This window comes from Ursus americanus, chromosome 14 (genome assembly GCF_024610735.1).
Source record: "Ursus americanus isolate L20-20 chromosome 14, mUrsAme1.1.p, whole genome shotgun sequence".
NCBI lineage: Eukaryota > Metazoa > Chordata > Mammalia > Carnivora > Ursidae > Ursus > Ursus americanus.
Genome location: NC_142140.1, coordinates 71891861 through 71914744, shown reverse-complemented (window position 1 = coordinate 71914744; position 22884 = coordinate 71891861). Strand labels below are relative to the sequence as shown.

Genomic DNA, 22884 nt, shown 5'->3' with positions numbered 1-22884 from the left:
TGTGGTTCGTATACCTCATGACGTCTTCTTCCTCCCGCCCTGAAGGTTAGAAACCTGCTCTTTCCAGTTTAAGAGAAGATTCTGATGCGTGGGGCTGGTTCCACGATGCCCAGAGCTCTGTCGTTCTCTGCTGAAGGCTTCAGAGTCTCTGCCTGTTCTGAGAACCTCCGTTTACACTTTTCAGATCATGTACTTGGCATGATTCTTCAAGCGATTGAGTTGTTGGTCACAGCTGGGGTGGCGCCCCAGGGCCCGCCGTGTGCCCCTCGGCGGCCTGGGGCAGCTGTGGCCGTGCCAACTCTTTGTCAAGGGCTTGCCTGCTTCCTCGTGCCGCTGCACGTCTTTGACCAAGAAGGTGGGAACAGAGTCTGCTCTGCTGTGTTTATTGGCATTGTTTGCTCATGCCTTCACTTAGTAGGTGAAGAGAGCGTTTGGTTGTTCCTGTCAGTAAGACCAGGCCTTGGTGGCCAGGACAGGTTCTCCAGTGTCCTGTTAGGAGAGCTTACCTGTTAGTGCAGTGCGTCCTGCCCGCGGAGATGAACAGGGCACTCCGTCCTCATGGGGTGGCCTCGGTGGCTGTCCTCCGGCTCTCTCCCAGCCGGGAGCAGAGACCAAAGCTTTGTGAGGCCAACACTCTAAGCACCTTGAGGGTGCCCCCCTAGCCGGGCGGGAAAGGCAGCTCGGGGTTCTCCGGCAAGGCTGCTGCCACAGTGGCGTGGGTGGTGGACATGAGAGGGCCTGAGGTCCCATCCTGGCCGCCAGCCTTGCCCTGCCTGCCGCGTCCCAGCCGGCCCCAGCTGTTCCAGGAGGGCCTGTCTCCGCGCAGGGATTGAGGGGCCCAGCTGGAGGAAGTCAGCTTTGGGATGGGGGTGTCGCAGGGCAGGCACATGGCGTCGGCCTCAGAACAGGTGTGGAGGACACACGTGAGCATATGCACATGCACATATGTCCCAGGCTGACATTGGCGGTTCCCTGCCACACTCAGACTTTGGGTCCGTATGGGGACATAGGCGCAAGGGACCAGGTCTTCCGTTTGTGTGGGAAGGTTGACTTAGTGATTGTTTTCCTGATTAGAATTTACTTCAGAATTAGTGTATCTCAAACTGAGGGGATCCTCACGCTCCCCGTTTGTCTTCTGCCTTTCTGCTTGTCTTATGTGGGCTTTTATAGTTTGAGGGAAAAGGTTTTTTTAGTGGTTACAGGACCAAGTCCCAAGAACGTATTAGAAACAAATACAAGGGCAGCTTTGGGTGATCACCGTAGTCCCCTTGCATCTGTGGTGGGGAGTTGCAGGGGCTTCCTGCCTGGGGGCCGGACAGGCTTCCTCTCGCGGAGCCGTGGAGGCTGCTGCCAGCTCTTCGTGTGGTCGCAACGCCCTACACGGCTGTCAGCCTGGGTCAGCTCTCAGTTCAGTGGCACTGGAAGGTCTCTTCTGGAGAACTTTTATTCAGATGCACGTGTGCTCTTAAATTGGCAACTTGCAGGTCCCACCGCCCTGAAGCCCTAGACAGATGGCCCGGAGCATGATGATGACCATGTTTTCTTTCCCTCGGGTGCCTCTTTCCCAGGCTCCCTTCTCTTTGACTCCCATTTAAAGACTGACGCTCCCCGGGGCTCCTGGGTGGCTCAGCTGGTTAAGCAACCGGCTCTTGATTCAGCTGAGGTCTTAATCTCAGGGTTGTGAGTTCAAGCCCCACGGTAGGCTCCATGCTAGGCATGGAGCCTATTTTTAAAAAAAATTTAAAAACAGGTGCCCCAGCCCACCCTCTCCCCACCCCACAGCATGGCCCTGGCTGGCCCTCGAGACCCTGGGTGGCTTCCAACTATGTTCTGCCGGCTTGGGCAGGACCAGAGGCCACTCTGCTTAGGCCAGGGGCCTCAAACCACCACAACTGATGCTCCCACCTCACCCTTGCTTGGGGGCATCCTCTTTAGCAATCTTTGCTTTGGGGCAAATTGGACAAAGGCATGGACTCCATACAGGGCAAGTGGAGATGCCCTTGAATCCACTCCCTACTCACCTGCACAGGGCGGGCCACTGTGTGGTGCGGGCACACGGGTGCCACCTGGGCCATCTCTCACACAGGGCACAGTGGTCTCAGGCCTTTCATTCTGTGATCCATCTGTCACACCAGCCACCAGAGTGGTTTTCTTGAAATGCAGACCTGATTGGGGTACTCACCATTGTTAAAAAACCCTCGAGCCTTTGGGGAAAAGTGACTGGTCTCATTCATTCTGTCAGCACGGCCCGGTGCACGCATGCCACAGGGTTGGCCCCCTCACGACCTCATTTATTTAGATGGTGGCCATGCCCAGTGCAGCGTGATGGAGACTCCATCGTGACTCTCTCAAACAGCATCTCCTCTGTCAGGGGTTCCTCTGAGGTCCGAGACTGGAAACTCTGAGCCATCTATGGCTCTTCCTTTCTCGTCCCCCCTCAGAACCGGTTTGGGTTCCCCCTACAGAAGGGACACAGGTAAAGGCAAAGTATCCTTTCCTCCCCTCTCCTGTGGGAACTGTAGCCGCATAGGAAGAGAATGTGGTGGAGCTGGCCGTCCCACCAGGGCAGGTGGCTGTCACCAGGAGCTGCACCTGATAGGCTCTCTGCCCCTTGCCCCCAGCTCACTGCCAGAGGAAAAGAACCGGAACAGCTCCTCCTTTGAGACCTGCCCGAGGCCGAGTGAGAAACCAGAGGCAGAGCGTGGAGAGCCAGACCCCGAGCAGAAGAGGAGCCGGGCTCGGGAGCGGCGGCGGGAGGGCCGCTCTAAGACCTTTGACTGGGCCGAGTTCCGCCCTATCCAGCAGGCCCTGGCTCAGGAGAGGGCCAGCGCCATGGGAGCTTCTGACAGCCACCCCGAGGCTGAGGCCGGCGAGCTGGAGCGGGAGCGTGCGCGGCGGCGGGAAGAGCGCCGTAAGCGCTTCGGGATGCTCGATGCCACAGACGGGCCGGCCGCTGACGACACGGCCCTGCGGATGGAGGTTGACCGTAGCCCGGGGCTGCCTGTGACCGCCGACCTCAAGACACAGAACGTCCATGTGGAGATCGAGCAGCGGTGGCATCAAGTGGAGACCACTCCTCTCCGGGAAGAAAAGCAGGTGCCCATTGCCCCCCTGCACCTGTCCTCCTCCGAGGATGGAAGTGACCGGCTCTCCACTCACGAGCTGACCTCTCTGCTGGAGAAGGAGGTAATGGGCGGACAGGTGGCAGGGTTCTGTGCAGCGGCCGTCCCCAGCACCCACTGTACCTGGTGGTGGCCTGAGTGGTTCAGCCACGTGAAACTGAGGGACGTGCGGTTCAGACCGCTCAGGGAGACAGACACACGGACAGACAGGTTCTTAGAGTATGGTGCAGGTACGAGAGGTACAGGAGGGCGCCACGTCATAGAGGGTCACAGGGAGGGGGTGCCAGGTTTTTCTAGAAGGAAAAGGTGTTTGCCATGCAGTGGGGACACTGCCATACAGAGCCAGGGATGGCCAGAGACTAGGCCGCTCGGATGTAGGACCCAGGTGGGGACTTTGCCCTACCCTGTTACAGGCACAAACTAGAGATTTGAGGCAGGAGAGGGGCACAAGCAGAGTTAGGTTTCCATATGTGGTGGGTGGCCCTGGGTCAAAGGGGCCAAAGCTTGGAGGCAGGGATAAGCCCCAAGGCTTTTAAAGCAGCCCAGTAATCATAGATGGGATGTGAGAGGGTTGCAGGTCAGGCAGCAAGAGGCAGAGGCTGGATTCTGGACATTGAGGAATATTCGAGATGTGAAACAGAGGCCCTGGGGTGGGGACGGGGGTGAGCCTGGCAGGCTGGGCAGACGATTGCCATCATCCCACCGGCCTGAAGGATACCCTGTAATTCACTGGGCACCGGAGCGTGCCCCTCTGGGATGCAGAGATAAGTGGCCAGTCCCTGTATTTGTGACATATCCAGAAATCAAATCTGGGAACCTTGGTAGTGGATTTGTAAATCTGAACAGTGAGCTTCCTGGACGAGGAGTACATCATTGTACTGGCCTTTTAGGAGCACTCAGCAGTGTGTTTCAGGTGTGTTCTTTTACAGAAGTAGCTAATGAAAGTGGAAGACTGGCCACATTGGCCTGCCCTCGCTTATCTTTTTCCTGTTAAATTTATGAGGCTGACATTTATCGTTAACACCAGCACACTAATTTTGTCCCATTTCTATGCATACTAATATAATAACAAAGGCCAGGTGCGATAAGAGTTTAAACTCACATCGCTCTCAACTGTCAGAATGGACCTGCTGGCCTGCAGGTCACACGTTGGACCATGACTCTGTCACAGACAGCAGAGTCTGAAAGCCAGGCATCTCGGTGCCCCGGCAGGAGAGCCTGGCTGTGCTCTCCCCGTGCAGCGGGGCGGGGCGGCCCCCCGCAGGCCAGCACCCAGTAGGCGCCTGAGGGAGGGGTCCGGGAAGGGTGGGTGGATGGGTGACTCATTCACAGCCACTGAGAGCGAGAAGAATGTGAAGAGCCAGCTCACGTTACACATCTCGTGGAACCCTTCCTGCAAACAGAGTTTGGATGGAATCCATTATACAAAAGTGGTCAAAAGGACCTGTGTCGGCGGAAGCTATGGCAGGGTCTGGGGCGAGGGCTGCCCCGGGGCGGCACTGGCCTGTTTGACCACACTGAGGAAACCGGAAGGACCCAGCAGGGTGGGCTTCCTCTGACACAGGCACAAAGCCCCCATTTCCTGGTGGGGTCTGCTCATCACATCCTTACGGGCACGTGGGAATTACACAGGTGCCCTGGGTAACAAGTGTGCTGCTGTCACGTACGGCTTGAGCTGGAACCTTCCGTTCCAGATGCTGCAGATAAAGTCCAGATCAGCACGTGCACTGAAAGGTGGCTGCGTGGAAGGCCAGCCCGGGAGTCCCTGTGTGCTCCAGCCCAGTGAGAGCCAGAAACGCACGGCGGGCCCGTGCCGTGCTGCTGCCTCTGTTGCTTGCCATCACTTTGCTTACAAATGTCTGTCTCTTTGCCCACAGTTGGAGCAGAGCCAGAAGGAGGCCTCGGACCTTCTGGAGCAGAACCGGCTCCTGCAGGACCAGCTGAGGGTGGCTCTGGGCCGGGAACAGAGCGCCCGGGAGGGCTACGTGCTGCAGGTAGGGCTGAGGGGCTGTGCAGCCCTCGCTCATTTGGGCTTCAGCGTGAGGACCCAGGCAGGCTAGGAATGTGCAAAACCTGGCTGAGCAGGGCAGCCTGTCCCACGTGCCGCCCCCCCGGGCTCCTCTGCTGCAGCGTCAGGGCTCGCGGGCTCGGGGGTCCTCTAGCTTCACCCTAGCAGGACGCTGTGGAGAATCTGCCTGAAACCTCTGTCTCTCAGGGTTTTTCTTTGTTTCTGAATGAAATCATCCTGCTCGTCTCTCCTCTTGGCTCTCAGAGTACCCAGTATATTTTTATTATAAATACCGCACATCTGCATGTTGTCCACGTGCTTTCACAAATGCCATATTAGGTCCATTTTACCGATTGAGGAAATTGAGTCACAGAGCCAAGTGCCTCCTTACCACCAAGGTAGTGGCAGAGCTAGAACTGGTTGCCCATCCTTGGCCTTGTGTGTACCACACCTACGGGGCAACCTGGGACCATTAGCGCTGGCCTAGTGGCCCCTCTTCTTCTTTTCTGCCTGGGCTGAACTGCCGGGGGAAGTGTGGCCGCCTGGCCATCAGCCGACTCTCCCAGCAGCCTAAGGGGGACCCTAATGAGAAGGGCAGCAGCCTGAGTCTTGAGCTGAGACCCAAACCCGTGCCCTCCACCAGAGAGTTCCATGCCCACATGCCAGCCAGCAAGCAGTGGGTGCTGTCCTGGTGTCTCGCCGGCGGGAGCCTATTGTCCCATAGCATTCCGGGCCCCATCTGAGTTCTGGGTACAAAACAACACACTCCTGCCCCATCCTGCTGACATGCTGCTGGGGAGAGGTGGTGATGGAGCAGTACTGGGGAGATGCAGAGCGGGTTGATGGAATGCGGAACGTGAGCTCTCGGCCAAGGCTGAGGACACAGCACTCCAGTCAGGTCCTGCCACTGACTGGTGCAAGCCGGTGCCGTCCCCTGCAACCTCAGCCTCCTTGCCTGTGTGGACTTATAACTTTGCCTCAAGGGGCCTTTCCAGCTCTCAGTGACCCAGGGTCCTTGTGATAAGTGTCTGTGTCGACATTTCCAGACCACAGCACCCCGGCCACCTTGGGCCAAGTCATCCCAGGCAGCACGTGAGCCTCTGGGCAGAGTTTACCTTCCCTCCTGTCTCCGTGCCGTTTTTTGTTGCGTGTTCCCTCTGCCTTCTCTTTCTCTCCCAGCTTTGACCGTTGCTCTGATCTTCCCCAGCCCCTTCAGCCACAGTAGGGCCACGCCCAGGTCCGATGCTCGGGCACCCGGGGCTGGGGATGGTGGGCATGTGCTTCCTGGGTGGTTTTGTGCCGACTTTCCCGGTTTGGGGAGCATCTTTTTAAACCTGCACGAATTCACTTCACATCAGGTGGTAAAGATACTAGCAGCAGATTTTGCACATTGCTAACCTAAGAACCTGCCTCTGTGTCTAAGCTGGATGATTGCATGAGCCTGCACCAAAGCCCCTGGCAGCACTGGGCAGAGCTAGTGTCGTAAAGCCTTCCCACTCGGTCTAACAACCTCCCTTTGTGCTTTGAAAATGCTTATAGCCAAGTCATTCCGAATGAGCAAGGGGCCTTTGGGGTTCAGGGTCAGGTGGAGCCAGCCGTTCGGGTGGGCGCTGCACTAACGGTGCTGGGAGGAGGAGCTTGCATGGTTTGGACGTGGAGCGTCGAGTGTAACTTTAACATAACTGAGTGTCACATCTGTGGCTTCCCTGCCAGCAGACCGGAGCTAGAGCGAGCCACAGGCAGGCCAAATTTCCTAGGCTGGGCTCTTCTCACTCTTGTCCATGTTGTTTTTGCCCCTGCATTAATTAGTTCTGTCTATTCTGCATGCCTTTTAGTTTGGGGAGTTTTGTTTCATCTGTGTTTTGTTTCTTGCATGCTTCACTCTCTTATTTTGAATTCCACGAAGGTTTGTTTGTTTTGTTGATTATCATGTTTTACTCCATGGTTTCCGTTTTCCCTTCGTTTTGTCTTCTTGCAGGTAGAGATTAGTTCTTCCTGTTACTGTAGAGGACGGGCTCCACTTCCCCAAGGAAAATGTTTCCGATGTCACCTCCCTGGCATCCCGAGCAGTTGCCTCCCTTCCTTCTGTCCCCGTCCTAGAAGGAAGTGGCATCACCACCCGCACCCCCGCGTCCCGGCTTTGTTAGGGTTTGTTGCCTAGAGCCGTCTACCTTTTGTTTTGCAAAACAAACAAACAGATCCCGAAGCTCTGCTCCTCCCCCTGTCCTCCTTCCCAGCGCTCTCCTGTCCTTCAGTCTCCGTTTGCTCATCAGTGTGCTCCATCATTCAGTTCTGTTGGGTTTAGTTCTCCTAGAAGCTGCTTGGCTAGAGCCATTTGATGTTACTGTCCATGTGTTCTGTTTACCTAGGAGCAGCTACTTGCCAAAAAAAAGTTAAGATGATTTGTTGGATTTGTTTTTTAATTGAAAAAAAAAAATTATGCCAAGGATAAAAGGCAAACCCACCAAGGAGCTTTTCTGTGGTTGACCCCGGCCAGAGGTGTGACACTCAGAACTGGGAGGCCCGAGTGGTACTAACCAGTATTTAATCGGTTTTTTTAAGACTGAAGTGGCCACCTCCCCATCCGGTGCCTGGCAGAGGCTCCATAGAGTCAACCAGGATCTGCAAAGCGAGCTGGAGGCCCAGTGCCAGCGCCAGGAGCTGGTCACGCAGCAGATCCAGTCCCTGAAGCGCAGCTACGGGGAGGCCAAGGATGCGATCCGGCACCACGAGGCCGAGATCCGGAGCCTCCAGGCGAGGCTCAGCAATGCCGCTGCCGAGCTCGCCATCAAGGAGCAGGCGCTGGCCAAGCTCAAGAGTGACCTGAAGCTGGAGAAGGACAAGGTCCGTGAGCAGCTGGAGGAGTGGCAGCACAGCGAGGCCGCGCTGAGCGGTCAGCTGCAGGCCAGCGAGCAGAAGCTCAAGAGCGCCGAGGCCCTGCTGCTGGAGAAGACGCAGGAGCTGCGGGACCTGGAGACGCAGCAGGCGCTCCAGCGGGACCGGCAGAAGGAGGTGCAGAGGCTGCAGGAGCGCATTGCCGACCTCAGCCAGCAGCTTGGCGCCAGCGAGCAGGCCCAGCGGCTGATGGAGGAGAAGCTGCAGCGGAACTACGAGCTGCTGCTGGAGAGCTGCGAGAAGGAGAAGCAGGTGCTGCTGCAGAACCTGAAGGAGGTGGAGGACAAGGCCAGCGCCTATGAGGACCAGCTGCAGGACCACGAGCAGCAGCTGGAGGTCCTCCAGAAGGAGAAGCTGAGCGCCAAGTTCGAGGGCAGCGAGGTCGTGCACCAGCTGGAGGAGCAGCTGGAAATGAGGGAGGCCAGCATCCAGAAGCTGGCCGAGCACGTCCAGAGCCTCAGAGACGAGCGGGACCTGATCAGGCAGCGGTTCCAGGAGCTGATGGATCGTGTCGCCCTGTCCGACGGGGATGTCGCTGAGCTTCAGGAGAAGCTGAGGGGAAGGGAGGCCGACTACCAGAGCCTGGAGCACTCCTACAGGAGGGTGGCCAGCCAGCTCCAGAGCATGCACACGCTGCTGAAGGAAAAGGAGGACGAGCTGAAGCACATCAAGGAGACGCACGAGAAAGTTCTGGAAAGGAAAGATCAGGACCTCAATGAGGCTTTGGTTAAAATGGTTGCCTTGGGGAGCAGCTTAGAGGAAACAGAAATGAAGCTCCAGGCGAAGGAAGAGATCTTAAGGAAATTTGTAAAGGAGTCTTCCGAGGACGCGGAGGTGACACGGAGCTGCCCAGAAGAGGTGGACGACGGCACCGTGCTGTCAGGCCCGCAGCTGCAGGCTCCCGGCACACCCCCGGCCTTCCCACATTCCAGGCTCGAGGATGAGGAGCCGGGGGCGGCCCTGGGGGAAGAGCATGGCGACAGCAGCCCCAAGAGAGAAGAGAGTGTGGGCGCTCTCAAGTCGGAGGTGCCAGACAGGGAGGGGCACCCTCAGAGCACCGCAAAACCTGACCAGGGAGTACCTGGTATCAAAAGGCAAAGAATCCGGTTCTCCACGATTCAGTGCCAAAAATACACGCACCCCGACGGGTCCGAGAAGACCTGGACCAGCAGCACATCCTCCGACACCAGCCAGGACAGGTCGCCCTCAGAGGAGAGCATGTCGTCAGAGGCCACCCCCAGCTCTCTCCCTGCAACCAGTGACTCCGACACCTATCTCTCCATCATACACTCCCTGGAGACGAAGCTCTACATCACGGAGGAGAAGCTCAAAGACGTGACGGTGAAGCTGGAGAGCCAGCAGGGCCAGAGCCAGGAGGCCCTGCTCGCGTTGCACCAGCAGTGGGCTGGCACCGAGGCGCGACTCCGAGAGCAGCTCCGTGCCAGCCTGCTCCAGGTGGGAGCGCTGGCCTCCCAGCTGGAGCAGGAAAGACAGGTGCGGGCGAAGATGGTCGAAAATCACGTCGGGGAGCTCGGCGACTTCCAGGTGAAAAATAGTCAGGCTCTGGCGTGCTTGGAAAACTGCCGAGAGCAGCTGCGATCCCTGCCGGCGGCCGGCCAGGAGGAGGCGCAGGACGCAGGAGCAGGCGCCCCGGCTAGCGTGGAGGGCGCACTAGTCAGCACCATCCAGGCCCTGCACCACTGGCCAGCTCCTGCCGACAGCGTGGCCCGGGCTCAGCCGGAGGAAGCACGTTTCCTGGAGCTCGGGAAGGCGATCCCACAGCCGCTGCACCAGCCCCAACTGACCGAGCAGGAGCAGCTGAAACTCCTTTCCGATCAGATAGCCCTGGAAGCCTCATTGATAAACCAAATAGCAGACTCTCTAAAAAACACAACATCGGACATCTCGCGCGTTCTCCATGAGATTGCTCAGTCGGGAAAGGTGCCCCTGGAACCTGAAAGTGCTGCTCTCTGCCCTGGGGCCCCAGCAGACACCTGGGCTAAGAAGGTGCTGGTGGATGGCGAGTTCTGGAGCCAGGTCGAGTCCCTGAGTAAGCACCTGGGAGCGCTGGGTGGAGAGGCAGCCGGCGCTTCGGGAGGCAGGCAGCAGAGCATCCCGCCAGCCCTGGTCCCTGCGCTGGCCGACGCCACGTGGGTCAGGGCAGAGCTCAGCTTCGCGCTGCAGTCGGTGAGGGAGTCGTTCCAGCGGAGGTTGCAGAGCATCCAGGAGACCCTCCGGGGGACCCAGGTGGCCCTGCGGCAGCACAAGCGCGTGCTGGGGGACATCCTGGGAGCCTACCGAACCCCCGACTTTGAGAGAGTGATGCAGCAGGTCTCAGAAGCCCTCAAGCTTCCCGCAGGCATTGAAGATGGCACACAGGCATCCTGGGACCTGAGCCCATTAGGAGAAGTACCGAGTCCTCAGGAAGCAGCCGACTCCCGAGAGCTCTTCTGCGCGTCCGACCAGAGCTCTGGGGCCCTTGTGGCTATTCAGGAAGAACTTGCCCTGCAGCTTAAAGATAAGGCCAGCCTCTTAGGGGAGATATCTGCCGCTTTAACCTCGCTTCCCCCTGTGGAGTCAGTAAGAGATTGTCAGAAGCTTCTCCAGGCATCCCAGAGTCTCTCCTATAACACTTACCTGGGAGGCCTCGGTCAGTATTCTTCATTATTAGTTCAGGATGCAATTATTCAGGCTCAGGTGTGTTACGCAGCCTGCAAAATCCGGCTGGAGTATGAAAAGGAGCTCCGAGGCTACAAGGAGTCCTGGCAGGGCGGGGGAGCCTCCTGTCAGGAGCACGAGCAAGCAGTTGGGGCCCTGAGGGAGGAGTACGAGGAGCTTCTCCGGAAGCAAAAGAACGAGTACTTGGAAGTGATTGCCATCGTTGAGAGGGAAAACGCCGAGCTCAAGGCCAAGGTCACCCAGCTGGACCGACAGCAGAGGTGTCTGGAGGAAGTGGAGAGCAAGCACAGTGAGAACATGTTCGCTCTGCAAGGGAGGTACGAGGAAGAGATCAGGTGCGTGGTGGAGCAGTTGAACAGGGCAGGGGACACGCTGCAGGCCGAGCACAGCAGGGTCCTGAGCCAGCTGGATGCGTCGGTCAGAGACCGGCAGGACATGGAGCGGCACCACGTGGAGCAGATGCAGAGCCTGGAGGACAAGTTCCAGCTCAAGATCAAAGAGCTGCGGACCATCCACGAGGAGGAGCTGCGGACGTTGCAGGAGCACTACTCACAGAGCCTGCGGCGCCTGCAGGAGGCCCTGCGCCACCACCAGCGGCAGCTCCCCGAAGCCCTGCCAGCCCCCGGCCCCCACCAGGCTCCCCCCTCCGGCTGGCCCGCCAGCCAGCCCCGGGCCGCCCTGCAGGCCGCCGAGGGAGAGGCCGACTCCATGACAGGGCTGAGAGAGCGCATCCAGGAGCTAGAGGCCCAGATGGACATCATGCGGGAGGAGCTGGAGCACAAGGACCTGGAGGGCAATGCGGCCACGCTGCGGGAGAAGTACCAGAAAGACTTTGAGAACCTTAAGGTTCTGAAGCATCGTTTAATTTGCAAGGCAGTGGGGGCGGCAGGCGTTACTCAGCTGGTGGGGAGCAGTGTCTGGTACACAGGGCTCTCAGGGTGGACCTGAGACCCGGTTCCTGGCTCTGAGTTACTGTACAAGCAGAGTCAGGTTGACACTCTGTCCCTCCCCCGACTCCTGGCTGGCGGCTGTGGTCTCGGCAGGGCCTGGGCGAGGGTATAGCCTCCTGTTCAACACTGGCGACAGGAGAACGGGAGCACCGTGAGAGAGGGAGCACAGTCCCCCTCATCACCTCTCTGCCTGGTCCCTCCGAGTGCCCTCAGCAGGGGAAGCCTTTGCTGTCCCCGTCCCAGCCTTGCACTCTCTTCCACCCCCACAGAACCCAGTCCAGGCCAGTACAGATGTAAACCTGAGGAGAAGAACCCAGGAGAGACGGGCCAGAGGCTCCCTTAGAGGCCTGTCTCCTGACTGCCCTAAGAGAGCAGAGTTGGGTTCCCAAAAGATGGGGGTATTTGCAAGACAGTGTCAAGGGTCACTCTCCTGTCCAGCTCCGTGTGGGGAACTGGCATTTAATAGGCACTCTGTGGAGGAAGGGCTCTTCTGCTGAACAGGCCTCTCAGTCACTGGTATTCCTTCTCTGGGGCCTGTGAGAAATGACCTGTCCCCCGTCCCCCGCACCCCCACCCCGTTTCGCACTCTGCCTCATTAGGCAGAATACCCAGGCCCTTTCGTGTCAAGGTCACATTCCCAGGCTCCTCGGGGCCTTGGGCTGTGTGGGCCGGCCCAGGTTCTCGCCCAGCCCCTTTATAGCTAGAGATGGCTGCCTGCATGCGAGCAGCATGGCTGCCCAGAACGTCCCCTAAGCTTCTCAACACGATCCCCCAGTACTTCGCACCACCCCTTGGAGCTGCGTGCAGTAACTGGCCGGGCTCCTCGAAAGCCCTCCATCCCCAATCGGGCCCCTGCTACGATGGCGCCTCGGCCAGCCCGTGCGGGGCTGGCTCCCGGGCACTAATGCTGCTCCAGCAGGAAGCCCACGGTGCAGTTGCGGGAGCTCTGAAAGCCAGAGAGGAATGTGCTGGGAGTCAGCAGCAGTGTGCTCTGTGCCTCTGGGGGACGGTGCAGCCCGCCGACCAAAGCCCAGCACGTGCGGTCGTCAGCAAGCTCTCAGACGGCCAAGAGGCCATTCTCACGGTTCTTTTTCCAAGTCAGTCAGAACCTTTTGAAAATTGTTATGAATCGTGACAAAGCTTCAAGGGCTCTTTCCCAGAAGTGCACAAATGATGCCCCCGGGGTGGTCCGTGCGTGTGAGCCCAGCACCGCAATGGGCCAGGTCCACCTTTAGAAGTAATTCAGCAGAGCACTCCGCTCCTCCCCGTGGCACCCCACGGGTGTGTGGCAGGGAGCTGGGCACGCACACACCCTGCGTTCACTGGGAGCCAAGTGCTCCCTGCCCACCAGCGAACCCCTGTGCAGTGAGGCATTCTCGGCCCCCATGGCAGTCAGCTGGGCATCGATAAGGCCCAGACTGGTGACATCGTATCATTAGTTAGCAAGAAATCAGGTTGCAGGCTTCTGGTGGCCTGTCTCTGGGGGCTGGGACGCTGCTCGTCCTGTGCACCCTCTGTCGTGTGCCTGTGAGCCTCCAGCCCATCCACGGTGTTCTCACTGACACTCTTGAGACGCAGGAGTTACGACTGAATAGCGCTCTTGAGGGCCTCCGACTCATAGCTGTTACTTTGTGCAGGGTTTTGCCCGGGTCAGGAGACCAGGGTCTTGGCCTGACAGCCCCTCTTCTGACTGCTGCGGACACCTTCCCTCACAGCTCTGCACAGTGGCCATCCAGGAACTGGGATTGACCCCAGGGATTACTGGCTTAAAAATTCAAATTTGTTCATAGGTGAATCATTTTTAGCACATATGCTGTCCAAGGAAGTAGCTGGTCTTTGAAGCTGATGCAGCGTTTCTATAGGAAGAATTTTCAGCCTCAACTTTAAGTATTCTAAAGCTGTCCAATCAAACTAAACCCTAAAAGACCTACTAGCTGTGTGCTCGCTATGAACCAAAGCACGCAGGAGGGAAGATGAGGGTCTCAGAGCGGGCCAAGGGCTGGGAGCCACAGCCCCAGGACTCCTCCAGCTGCCCTGTGGTGTGAGGGCAGTGAGAGGCCAGCGGCTCCCAGATGGGGGCTACCTGGGAGAAGGAATGCCCAGTTACTGGTGGAGCACAGTTAAGACCATTGGCCCAGTGCAGCCAGTCTGTTGCAGTAAGGTCCAGACTGTCGAAAATATAGAATGGAGTATCTCAGGCCGATCAGTTACTGTGGGGGCTCAGACACAGACACCCACGTGTGGTGATTTGGTTTCTTCTTAAACTCTCTTGAATTCGGGTGCAAGAAGATTGATCAAATAGTATAGGTCGGGAGGGAGGAGCCCCCCCCCGCCCCACTTCGCATTTGGAATGTAACATGGCCATACTCTTCTGGTTTTTAAAAAATCACTGAAAGGCCTGATGCCTACTCTGAAAGAGGTCGTACAAGGGATTTATACAGAAAGCGTACCTCCGTGCACAGAACGGCTGCACAGACAGCCCTCACAGCTGTGCGGCACGGTCACCTGCCCCTTTGGTAAGAGCACTCTGCTAAGTAAGCCAGGCCTGGGCTTCTGTGTGGATGTGTGGGATGGTTGGACCCCATCTTAGGGGGACCTGCGTCCAGGTAAAAAACCAGCCTGCGTTGTGGCAAGGCCCGGAAGAGTGCGGAGGACAGTTCTGTTGTGTGTCTCGTTTCAGTTAGTTAATTAGAGCCCTTCTTTGTACCTGAAAAAGGAAGAAGGAAGGTGCAGGCTGGAAGAGAAGAGATCCTATAGCCTAATCTGATTCCTTCAGTGGATACCAGGTGACAGTAGCCCGCCGGTTAGTGGCAGGGCCAGGCCTTCTGGCTCCGCGGACCCCCCACCCTGTCCTCACCGGGATACCCATCATTCACAGGATGGCCTCAGCTCCCTCCGAGAGCTGACAAAGACGTATCACTGTGACTATTGGTGAAGTGCCCTGTCTGGTGCTGAAAGTTTCTTGCTGTATAACTCAAACCAGACCCAGCCAGCCTCCGTACGTTTGCTCTCTTCTCCCTCCCTCTGGTCAGTCCTCCCTAACCGTGATTCTGTAAAGGTCTGGGGTCGGCTATTTTAAATCCCACCATAGCCGTTTCCCACCCACCGTACCAACTTTCCACAGAGAAGCAGGATTCAGATCACCCAGATAAGAGCATTTATGTACAGTCTCTTTCCCAAATGCTCCGATAGCGTAAAATGCCCAGGCGCGTCCGTGAACGTCTGCAGATAGCCGTCAGATGGCTCCACTGGCTCCATGCTCGGTGTCAGGAGCATGCTGTCTGGACCGGGGAGCCTTGAGGGGCCGGGCTAAACAGAACACCCAGTGCGGAAGTAAAGAAAAAAATCCATGGAGTCCCTTTTGTGTCTTACAGGCCACGTGCGAGCGAGGATTTGCAGCCATGGAAGAAACGCACCAGAAGAAGATTGAGGACCTGCAGAGGCAGCACCAGCGGGAGCTGGAGAAGCTGCGAGAGGAGAAGGATCGCCTCCTAGCCGAGGAGACGGCGGCCACGATCTCAGGTGGGAGCTGGGCCGGGCGGCCACTTCCACCCCAAGGGCAGGGCAGGCGGCGGGCTTCCTGAGCTGACTGCACGACTCTGCAGTGAGCAGCCTTCATGCTGCCTTTTAGCTGAGGTCCCGGCTTGGTTATCCAAGACAAGCCTTTGACCGTTCCTTCCAAGGAAGAGGCTGCTTTCAGGAGCCCTCTGAGAGCTTGTGAACCCAGGGCCAGCACCCCCAGCTACACCGGAGGGCCTGTCCCCAGCCTCGCCAATCCCATTGGCACTGCCCTTGGACCGTGTAAGGCCACCTCTGCCTGCAGTGCCCGAGCACAGCAGTGCCAAAGCCCCTGCCTGGTGACACACGTCACCACAGAGCCAACACGCTCTGCCCTGAGCAAGCCTTAGTGCCATCGGTTTTGTGTTACTCTCCCTCTGTGTGATTGTGCTTTACAGGGCTGGGGTATTTCAGGATGCCAGAAAAAACCTACCACCCTGAAAGCTTGCTTATTTTATAAACTTGTGCTTGATTTTAACGTTGACATTTATTTCATCAGTTTGGCTTTCTTCTAACATTTGAAAAAAAAAAAATGCCCCTGCATCCCTTTTGCTGTGGGAGTTCCCGGGAATCCCTGGGCTTGCGTCTGCTCAGAGAATCAGTTTGGGAGAGGCCAGCCTGACGGCTCATGGACTTCGCGTTAACAGCGGGCAGACACGCCATCCTGTCCATCCTGCCCCCCCCAGCCTCTCGTGCTAATGGCCACGTCCTTGCCTGCAGCCATTGAAGCCATGAAGAACGCCCACCGGGAGGAGATGGAGCGCGAGCTGGAGAAGAGCCAGAGGTCACAGATCAGCAGCATCAACTCGGACATCGAGGCCCTGCGACGACAGTACCTGTGAGTCAGCTTCCTGAAGCCCACGGGAGGCGGCCCTCGTGGGCCGGGCTGGGGGGAAGCCCTGCAGGTGGGCAGTGGCACCTTTCCTGTGTCTTGTGAAGAGCCTCAGAGACATGGGTCTCAAGGGTGGGCATTGGCAGAGGCCCAGGGGTTCTGAGGGCAGTTCAGAGCCGCCCTTCCTAGAGTCGTCCTTGATTCTGCTAGCGGAAGAAGCAGCCCTTTCCAGGGGTTCCAGGGTGACCGAGAACAGCATCACGAGGTTTTGATTTTCTGAGCGTTGATGGAGTCAGGTCCTGGCTGATCAGACACAGAGCACCTCAACAGTTAGTGTTGAAAACAAATCCCAAGCGTGACTTCTCTCCTGACGTCACGGGAGTTTTGTCTGTGGGACAGTTAAGCCCCTCAAAGGACGAGCAGGGGAGGGTGCAAGAGGGATTCTCTAAGCCCGCGGTACGTTGAAGTGGGCCCTTTTGTAGCTGGGTCCAAATTCGCCCAGGCCACAGAATGCCCAGGACCTGCCCTCTGCTCAGCTCTTTGCCTTGTGTCTCGTTGTTCCCCGAGTTTCACAAAGGGGACTCGCAGGGCCTTAGAGGCCTGGTGCAGGGGTGCGAGCAGAGGGGTGAGCCGTGCCCTCTCCACAGGGAGGAGCTGCAGTCGGTGCAGCGGGAGCTGGAGGTGCTCTCTGAGCAGTACTCGCAGAAGTGCCTGGAGAATGCCCACCTGGCCCAGGCGCTGGAGGCCGAGCGCCAGGCCCTGCGGCAGTGCCAGCGTGAGAACCAGGAGCTCAACGCCCACAATCAGGTGAGCCTGCCGCTGGGGGAGCCCAGGCTGGACTTGGGGGCCAGGCCGCACGTGAGCTGGCCTGGGTCCCTGAGCCACAGAGTGACCGTCCCATCCGCAGGCATCTCCCGATGTCTGACGTTCCCAGTACGGTGCCAGAGCTCACTGCAGATGGTGGAGCTGGGGCTGTCGACTGCATGACCCAGCTGTTTAAATTTTAACTTATTTGGGCTCTAGCCCTTTTGGGATCTCTGTGATGTCTCTGTTCCTCCTGAGCATCTCTGGATTTCTGCTTCTCGTTGCTGGGGAGGGTCACTGCACCTGGTCCAAGATTCCTGTCCCCAAGGCTGGGACCATGTTTAAATGTCCCCCAGTCAAGACCATACACTGTTCGTGTTTTGGTCAGAGTATTCTGTTAAAATTTGCCTGTTCTTCAGAAAATTGGGGTGCATTTAAAATCCTGGCTAGGGGAAGGCTCAAGGTAGGTTTAGTTTGATAAAAGCTTCTCTGACGTACCAAATTGGACCACCGTCTGCATGACCCACCGGCTCGTCCTCCCAGACGCTGAGTAGACAGACATTGGTCAGCTCCGGCTCGAGGTCTCTGGGCCCACACTCACCCCGTACGAGGGCGCTGTGGCAGGACTGGTTCCCGCGAGTCACTGCAGTGGCCTAAGATGACCACTTATCAGTTTGGAAGAAAGGTTCAGAAAGTGAGCGGGGAAGGTGGCAAGAGGGCCCAACCCTACAGAAACTCAAGTTGGACAAGCCACGAGACACATGGATACTAGTTACGGTGACAGGGTATTGAGAATTATGGAGCCCTGCGTACGCAGTTCCACCATCACAGCGCCCACATGAATGGCTGTTACAGGGCTGTACGTCACAGGCAGTGGCCACCTTGCACGTTAAGTCTAAAACGCCGCCATGTGCGTACGCCCTGCCCGTGGCCCCCCTCCGCTCACCCACGTCTGCCTCTTCTGGTGAGAAAACAGCCTCTCCTGCGTGTGTCGTGTGAGTGCTGCCCCCAGGCGGCTCTGTGAAGCCTCCCCCGTCACCGTGTCGCTGTCCCGCAGGAGCTGAACAACCGCCTGGCTGCGGAGATCGCAAGGTTACGGACGCTGCTGACCGGGGACGCGGGTGGAGAGGCCGCTGGCTCCCCGCTCACACAGGGCAAGGATGCCTATGAGTTAGAGGTACTGCTCGGGGCCCCCTCACCCCGCTCTGCACCACATAAGCCCCAAGCGGGGACCAAGAAGTGGCCCTTAGCGTATGGGATCATGGCAGGGATGAGAGCTGGGGACAGCAAGAAGAACGTGGAAGGATCGAAATCGCCCCAGACAGCAAAAGAGCACAGCTGCCAGGCAGTATGGGGTCCACAGCGGGAGTGGGGACCCCTCGTGAGGAGGCCATGGGGACCTTTAGCCCCATACCCACAGTTTCTGCCACAGCACAAACGCCACCCACCTGAAGTGTCCCATGTACTAGCCCTGTGAACACCACAGCTGCTGACAGCCCGAAGTGCCATATTACTCAGGGGCAGGGAGGTTTATTTTAAGTCAGATGATTGATTCTTACGTCTTTTTATAAAAGCACTTAGATTTCTTCCCATTCAGTTAACATTTCATCGTGAAAATCTGCTCAGTGATGTGGGAGAGGCTGAGTGAGTTCCAGCGGTTTCAGCAGGATGCTTTCATGGGCCCCGGCCCGGGCGCTCACCATGGCCACTCGGGCTGAGGAACAGGGTTCTCGGGTCCAGGAGGAATCGTAGCAGTTTCTTTCTGTTTCTGTAGGTGGTAGGCCAGCTGTTAGCAGTGGTCGAGGGTATTTGCCGGCATTTGTGGTTGCATGTCACTGACGAGGAGGAGGACGGGTTCCCTGCTTGGCTCTCATCTCTGCTTTCAAGACTCTGGAAGTCGCTTTGCTCCTCAGTGTGGGCCCTAATTCTTCTGTTATTCCAGGTCTTACTGCGGGTCAAGGAGTCAGAGATACAGTACCTGAAACAGGAGATCAGCTCTCTCAAGGATGAGCTACAGACGGCCTTGCGGGTAATGGCGCCTCTCCGTGGGAGACGGGGCTGAGGACAGGCTTGGGGCCGAGTGGGGACATCCTCCTCCAGAGCTCGCAGAGGCCCTCGTGCGCTCCCAACTGTAGGCTCTTCTAGACTAGATTTCATTCTTATGGGGAATGTGGTTTCAAAAGTGAGCTCTCTTAAGATGCCAGCCTGTCAGCAGGTACAGTAAAACTGAGGTCTCGCTGTGTCCCTGCCCTCCATGCCTCCACTGTGCTTCGGCAGGGACCGTGAGAGCAGAGACAAATGTCCTGGAAGGGGAGAGCTTGGTGAAGCCCACGCGTCTCCACCAGGGCACTCTTGGAGGCAGGGAGGAGATGATGGCCATTCAGTCACTTAGGAAATCCAAGGCAGGGGCGTCTGGGTGGCTCGATCGATTGTCTGCCTTCAGTCCTGGGATCGAGCCCCACATCTGGCTCCCTGCTCAGTGGGGAGTCTGCTTCTCCTTCTCCAACTGCCTCTCCCCCAGCTCTTGTTCTCTGTCTCTCTCTCAAATATGTAAATAAAGGGTTAAAAACAAAAACACCCCCTCCTAGATAAGGGGTTTCCAGGAGGTCTCCAGTGGGTCAGGGCCACACCTGGGCCTGCCAGAGCGCTCGGGGATGCTCGCCCCACGTCAGACAGAGACTCTCGGCTCTGCCTGTTTCACTTCGTACTGAGAGTCCGCCTCTGGAAGGCAGGGGTCCGCCTGCCTGTCCGACTTCGGATGGCACCCCCCAGTCATTGTGCAGAGCGTTCCAGCCCCGCGGAGACGGACTGCTTAGCCCGGCCCTAACCACCGCTTGCTTCTGCCCTTTTCATCCTGAAGGACAAGAAGTACGCTAGTGACAAGTACAAGGACATCTACACGGAGCTCAGCATTGTGAGGGCAAAGGCCGACTGTGACATCAGCAGGTTGAAAGAGCAGCTGAAAGCAGCGACGGAAGCACTGGGTGAAAAATCCCCCGAAAACACCCCTGTGTCAGGATACGGTGAGTTCCCCAGGCTCTGGGCTAGGACCCCACAGCTTGTGGTCAGAGAGTGTTACTGGCCCTGGAGTGAAGGCAGAGCCCAGTTCTGTATTTAGATGTGCATTCTGTTATCGAGAACAACCAGAGGGGCGCCGGGCCCGGGGTTGGTAGGCGGCCCGGTCCACGGGGGAGCCATCTTCCTCTCGGCGCGCTGCGAGGCCTTGAGGGGAAGTCACGCTGTCGGCGTGTATCTTCCTAAGAATCCCAGGTTGCATTTTTGCGTTTTTCTGTTCTGTTCTCCTTACTCAGTAGTTCAGTGGACAGCAGCTGTCAATAACTAGTTGCTTGATCCTGGGGCTTGACCATAAAATCCACAGAAAACGACCCTGTTTTCTCTCAGCCAGCCAAGCATCAGTGATCGTGGCAGCGCTGGTGGGTAGGTAGAGACAAGGTCACTTGCGCTGCCGCTGGAGGACGAGTCGGCTGTCTTTCTGCAATCAGTCAGGCAATACGCAGGCACCACTCAAAACGAACCTGTAGACTAACTCTGGAAGGGTCACAGAGTGACAGCAGGGGCTGCTCCTGAGGGGGAGCCCGGGGTGGCAGGGGCCGTGGAAAGAGGAAGGCGTAGCATTTGCTACGTGACCTGCCACTTGAACTTCTGGAAAACGAGTGCACAGAAATGTGCGAACAAGGAGGGTAGCACTTGGCGCAGATCGAGGCTGGTGGCTTCACAGCACGATGGAACACCGTGCCGTCTTAAGAGCATCCAGGCAGACGTTTCTGTTTTGACATGGAAGGAGTTCCATAAGTAGACTAAGTGTAACCGTCCGCCCCTGCAGGACACACGCATGTCCGGTGTACATGTGTGCAGTAGCCGTTTTTAAGACGTCTGAGGGACTGTACCCCAACTGAATGGTTGTCACCTCAACATGGCATGGGGTGGCTTACGACCCTTGCCCTTTTGCTTTATGACAGTGCTGGGTTGCCAGGAGGAAGGTGGGGGTAAATACGTAAGGCACAGTTGCTCTGTGCGGCGGCCCCAGACCGAAGCGTGCCAGGCCCCCCGTACAGAGCCGAGCACAGAGCCTCACGGACGTCCTCCGGCCGGGCCGGTGCTTTGAGTGGTTGCCAGAAGGAGCTGGTGTGTTTTATGGTCTTTGGCTTTGTTTTCTCTTGAAGTTGTTGAAGGAAAAGCCGCAGGGGTGTGGCGATAACAGTAAGCTTGGGAGGTTTGTAAACATTCAGTCTGGTTCCACAGGGTCTTAGAAAACAAAAGTAATGGGTCCCTTTGTTCCTTCAGATATAATGAAATCTAAAAGCAACCCTGACTTCTTAAAGAAAGACAGATCCTGTGTCAGCCGGCAACTCAGAAACATCAGGTCCAAGGTGAGTCTGGGGTGCGGCTCCAGGGTGTGTGGGGCTCGCGGACGTTAGAGAGAGGAGCGGAATCAGAGCCCACCACGGGCTGCAGCAGGGGTCCCCGGTCCCAGAACTCCTCTGGCTCCACGTGCCTACCTGCTGGGCCAGTTCTGGTGGCTTCGAGCGCCGTGTCTCCTTCGTGCTGAAGTGGCGCCAACTTCTGACAGTGACAGTTGAGGGGCCAGGCCTACAAGAAGCGGGGCTTGGAGGGAATTTGACCTTGGACCTCCAAGGCCACCTTTCCCCCCAGACCCCCTGGGCCAGCCCCGCTCTGTCTGCACTGTTCTTCGCATGGCCCTGATTTATTGCTGCTGCTTGCCTTCGAGAGGGGAAGCTGCCACACTTGTTCCCCCAGCCACAGAGTAGCACGCCCCAGCGTGTTCCCTGCCCGCTGCGCGCCTCTCCGCGGGAAGGACGGGCGGGGGTGGGAGCAATGAGCATGTTGCATTTAGGATTTATTGTGTGTGTGTCTTATTTTTTTGCTCTTTCCTCTGACAGTCCGTAATTGAGCAGGTCTCATGGGATAACTGAAACGAGCCCGCTTCCAGGTCCCCTGTCATGTAGGTAAAGCACCTCTCAGCACCCACCCACCTGCGGCCCTCGAGGGGCACCTGCATGCACTGCTCACACCTCCACAGCAAGCTCCCTGTTTGTGACTTCCCTGCTCCGGCAAGCACATACACCGTCCTGGTCAAGTTTCTTTAACCTGTTCCGGGGACTTAACCGGCCCTTTAACCTCTCACCAGAGGTGACCGTTTGCCGAGGGGAAGCGCCGCCCTCCAGCTCGGCAGGCGGTCCGGAGAGAGAGCATCTCGGGCGGGCGTGGGCCTGTGAGCGGCCCCCGGCACTGGTCCGCGTGCATGTCCATTGATCTGTGCATTCCACGTTCTCTGGGGAAACCCGTCTTGCCCTGTGTCAGGAGAGGCCCTGACAGAGACCCGGCAGCCGCTGACAAGCAGTCTCCCACCGCCAGGAACCCCCCACCGAGTTAGTTCACAGGCCGAGGCAGGGCGGAGCCGGTACCTTGTGGGCATAGCCGGGCAAACGGCTCAGCAGAGTGAGAGGACGAGGAGGGGTTGGGGCTGAAGGTTACTGGCACTTTTTTTGTTTTGGTTTTAACAAAACAAAATGCCGCTGGAGGCAGAGGTGTAAAGAAAGGAGGTGGGGGCACCGCCATGCTGGCTGAGAAACCTCACCGTGTTTGCAGACACACAGGAGGACAGTGGCCGTGCCCGGAGATCCCGGTCTCCGCACCAGGCTGCACACCCCAGAGTGCGCTTCCCGCTGCGCGGCCTTGATCGCGTGAACTCTCTGAGAGGTTAAGAACAGCAGGAAGAGCCCCAGGGCTGGGCCACGCTCCTGGCAGAGGGGACCCTAACGTGGGCCCAGGGCCACACAGCACTGGCTCCTTTTGTGTACGTGCCCACGGCTCGCTCTCAGGCGGGGTCCGCAGTCCAGCATCCTCTGGCTAAGGGTTTGCTCTAGGAAGACTTTTAAGAAATTCCCAAATATTATAAACCCAGTCAGTTTGGTTTTATTTATTCTCCTACGGCCCCAAATCCCTTATAACCAGATACGGTTTAGGCTTGATTGTGAACTTAGCTTGGGCTTT

General features: G+C 57.6%; 1 protein-coding gene across 7 annotated transcripts in view; it reads left to right on the top strand.

The window, feature by feature from the left end:
* Nucleotides 1-22884, top strand: part of MPRIP (myosin phosphatase Rho interacting protein) — a 148887-nt gene that overhangs the window by 116385 nt on the left and 9618 nt on the right. For 4 of the 7 annotated variants that reach the window (XM_087867705.1, XM_087867706.1, XM_045778160.2 and 1 more), the window contains 10 exons: nt 2622-3186; nt 5000-5116; nt 7693-11550; nt 15029-15176; nt 15933-16050; nt 16692-16851; nt 17906-18025; nt 18791-18877; nt 19709-19871; nt 21154-21239. In XM_087867705.1, the coding sequence (XP_087723831.1) occupies nt 2622-3186; nt 5000-5116; nt 7693-11550; nt 15029-15176; nt 15933-16050; nt 16692-16851; nt 17906-18025; nt 18791-18877; nt 19709-19871; nt 21154-21239 (5422 nt within the window). Of the gene's footprint in view, nt 1-2621; nt 3187-4999; nt 5117-7692; nt 11551-15028; nt 15177-15932; nt 16051-16691; nt 16852-17905; nt 18026-18790; nt 18878-19708; nt 19872-21153; nt 21240-21770; nt 21837-22884 lie in introns of all 7 variants that reach the window. The other 3 variants (XM_045778158.2, XM_045778157.2, XM_045778161.2) reach the window with 3 other exon arrangements.